This window comes from Palaemon carinicauda, chromosome 9 (genome assembly GCF_036898095.1).
Source record: "Palaemon carinicauda isolate YSFRI2023 chromosome 9, ASM3689809v2, whole genome shotgun sequence".
In the NCBI taxonomy this organism is placed as follows: domain Eukaryota; kingdom Metazoa; phylum Arthropoda; class Malacostraca; order Decapoda; family Palaemonidae; genus Palaemon; species Palaemon carinicauda.
In genome coordinates this window covers 145,629,143-145,632,005 of record NC_090733.1, presented here as the reverse complement: position 1 = coordinate 145,632,005, position 2,863 = coordinate 145,629,143, and the positions used below count along the sequence as shown (strand labels likewise).

Sequence of the window (2,863 nt, the reverse complement as noted above, 5' to 3'; positions counted from 1 at the left end):
TATAATTTGTTTTTTTATTAAAACGTAACAGAATTACACGGTGACAACATCCATTTAGGATAACATAACGACGGTTAGAAAAATAAATAATTTAGAAATGAAAAAAAGATGTCAGCTGTCAGCTGATGCAAATTTTCCATGAGCCACAGGACGAGGAAGAGTGTGAATAGGCAACATTGCTAGCACGGTCTAGTGATTGCTAGTTACAGGAGACTATTCCTCCTCCTCAGAAGAAGAAGACGTTGTTAATAGAGGACTCCGGAGGAGTGCCCTTTGCAGGTGAGGTGGTCCAAGCAGGCGTCCGGGCAGCACTTGTCATTCCCGAAGCAGTCGTTGTCGGTGTAGCAGATCTGGGGTCCGAATCTCAGACCGGGACATTCGGGTCTGACGGGAGGACATTCGAATGGTTCTGGAAGACAAGACGGTGCATCGGTTAGAATAGAGACATTGGGGGAAACGGGGAAAATAGGTTGGGTTAAAAGGTTTTCCTGTCGTTGAATCTTGGTTAAGATGAATTTCATTGGCTCATATTTCATTGTACAATACTTTATTGATGTTATAGAATAGTATTAGATTTGAAAAATATATAGGTTTTCTCCTTTACTTTGAAGAGATTAGCTTCCGGCAATCTGGGTATGTGTGCCCCCTTAACATTTTTAAGAGATATTCTGTGTACTAAATGCAGTATATCTGAATGTTAAGATATTGCAAAATAATTTTTTTTTTACTTGTGTCTATTGAAAGAAAGACATCCATTATAACCAAGCTGTCTCGTTTCCTAGATGCAAATCGCAGTATTCTTCGAGTACTTTCAGTATGAAATCAATTTAAATCTTCTTAGAGAGAAAGGCAAATGATTTTATGCAAATTGTGTTCTGCCAGTGCAAAGAAATCTCTGATGCTATTTTTTAAAGTTATTATTTATTATTTACAAATACACAATCGTTATTTGCTCGATGTATTTACTCACTTTGATCGACGGAGCAAACGTAGTGTCCGCAGTGGTTACGTTCGAAGAACTTGCATACTGGCCTAGGAGGTGGCACAGATGGGCAACCGGGAATAATACCACCTGAGTGACCACCTGGGAATCCACCTACTTGACCACCTGGGAATCCACCCACATGACCACCTACTTGACCACCTGGGAATCCACCAGCGTGACCACCTGGGAATCCACCTCCGACAGGCACAGCGAGACCACCTGGACCGAATCTGGTGTTTCCTTGTGCTGCCACAAGGGCCACAGCTGATAACAGTAGGATACTTACAGTGCGCTGTAGAAAAAAAACAAAATTAGACTGTTAGGGACCAATCAGGAGTAGAGATAAATAGAAACTATTCCATGAGAGAGAGAGAGAGAGAGAGAGAGAGAGAGAGAGAGAGAGAGAGAGAGAGAGAGAGAGAGAGAGAGAGAGAAACAAAATTAGACTTAGGGACCAATCAGGAGTAGAGATAAATAGAAACTATTCCATGAGAGAGAGAGAGAGAGAGAGAGAGAGAGAGAGAGAGAGAGAGAGAGAGAGAGAGAGAGAGAGAGAGAGAGAAACAAAATTAGACTTAGGGACCAATCAGGAGTAGAGATAAATAGAAACTATTCCATGAGAGAGAGAGAGAGAGAGAGAGAGAGAGAGAGAGAGAGAGAGAGAGAGAGAGAGAGAGAGAGAGAGAAACAAAATTAGACTTAGGGACCAATCAGGAGTAGAGATAAATAGAAAGAAACTATTCAATGAGAGAGAGAGAGAGAGAGAGAGAGAGAGAGCAGAACTTTTTTGCAAACGTCTTCGTAAAGACAAATAATGGTTATTTCCCGTGTCTTTGATAATGTATTCACATGAAGCTTTGATAATTCCATTGCAAATGAATAACCTTTAAGATTGCAACTAATTTCTCTTCATACTTCAAGCAATAAATCTTAGAAGCAATGACTTCATTTACCTGGATAATTATTAATATGAAAATTGAACATTGTAACGCACCTATATTTCATACACCTCCATATACTGTAATTTCAAGGTCTATTGACCTTGGTAATGTTAATGCTTTATTTTTTTTTAATTTCTCGCTGTCTCCCGCACTGATAATAGGAAAACTTTTTTAAACTTGCCATTGCATGTTTTACCTTGTTGGAATTATGCGCCATGGCTGCTGTCAACCGTTTGTATATAAGATCGCTATCTCGTTTGAATAAAGCCAGTTATGTCCAGGTCAGCTTTCAGTAAGACCCTTATCGGTCTGCTACATAACGAGTTTATATACAAATGGTTGAAGGCAACAAGGCACAATATCCCAATAATGTGAAACATGCAATGGCAAGCTTAAACAGATTTTTTTTTTTTTCAATTATCAGTGCGGGAGAGATATATGAAAATAAGCAATAGTATTTCCAAGGTATATAGACCTTGAAATTACAATGTATGAGCGTGTATGAAATACACGTGTGTTACAATACTTTATACAGACAAGGGAATACTGTGGAAATCACGACCAATTTTAGAAAATAACTGTGCTTGCTGTAGAAGCCTTTTCACACTTACTTGCATGATGGTGTTTGAGAACTGTCTTGCCGAACGCAGACTCCGCATGGCCTTATATATGCACCAGCCACCTCGTGCAAAAAAAAAAAAAAAAACCAGAGCGAGGAAATTGCCAAACATTTGCTCGCTCTTTTCATTCAGATGAATTTCGAGTAGTTTTTACAGCTAATAAATACAATATGCGATATATGAGTCAATTAAATCCCATTTTTTTATAATTACTCTATCACAATTTCCCCTGAAATGTATATTTTGAACACCTGTTAATTAGTAATGAACAACTCTTTAGCCATGACGTAGGAACCGTGGGCCGGTTGAGGGTTGGG

At 39.0% G+C, this 2,863-nt stretch overlaps 1 protein-coding gene across 1 annotated transcript; it reads right to left on the bottom strand.

Annotated features, from left to right (window-relative positions):
• LOC137646904 (uncharacterized) lies at window positions 1-2,595 on the bottom strand. The gene is made up of 3 exons (XM_068379976.1): window positions 2,538-2,595; window positions 971-1,277; window positions 1-409 (listed from the first exon to the last, which is right to left on the bottom strand). The coding sequence occupies exons 1-3, from the start codon at window positions 2,583-2,585 to the stop codon at window positions 246-248; spliced, it is 519 nt and encodes a 172-aa protein (XP_068236077.1). The 5' UTR covers window positions 2,586-2,595; the 3' UTR covers window positions 1-245.
• Between the last annotated feature and the right edge of the window lie 268 nt (window positions 2,596-2,863).

Bases quoted from the DNA above. Each gene is read 5' to 3' on its own strand.
- LOC137646904 (XM_068379976.1), bottom strand. From the start codon at position 2,585: ATGCGGAGTCTGCGTTCGGCAAGACAGTTCTCAAACACCATCATGCAA. The intron at 1,278-2,537 runs GTAAGTGTGAAA...TTTTTTCTACAG, and splicing joins TCTCAAACACCATCATGCAA to CGCACTGTAAGTATCCTACT. The intron at 410-970 runs GTGAGTAAATAC...CTTGTCTTCCAG, and splicing joins CGTTTGCTCCGTCGATCAAA to AACCATTCGAATGTCCTCCC.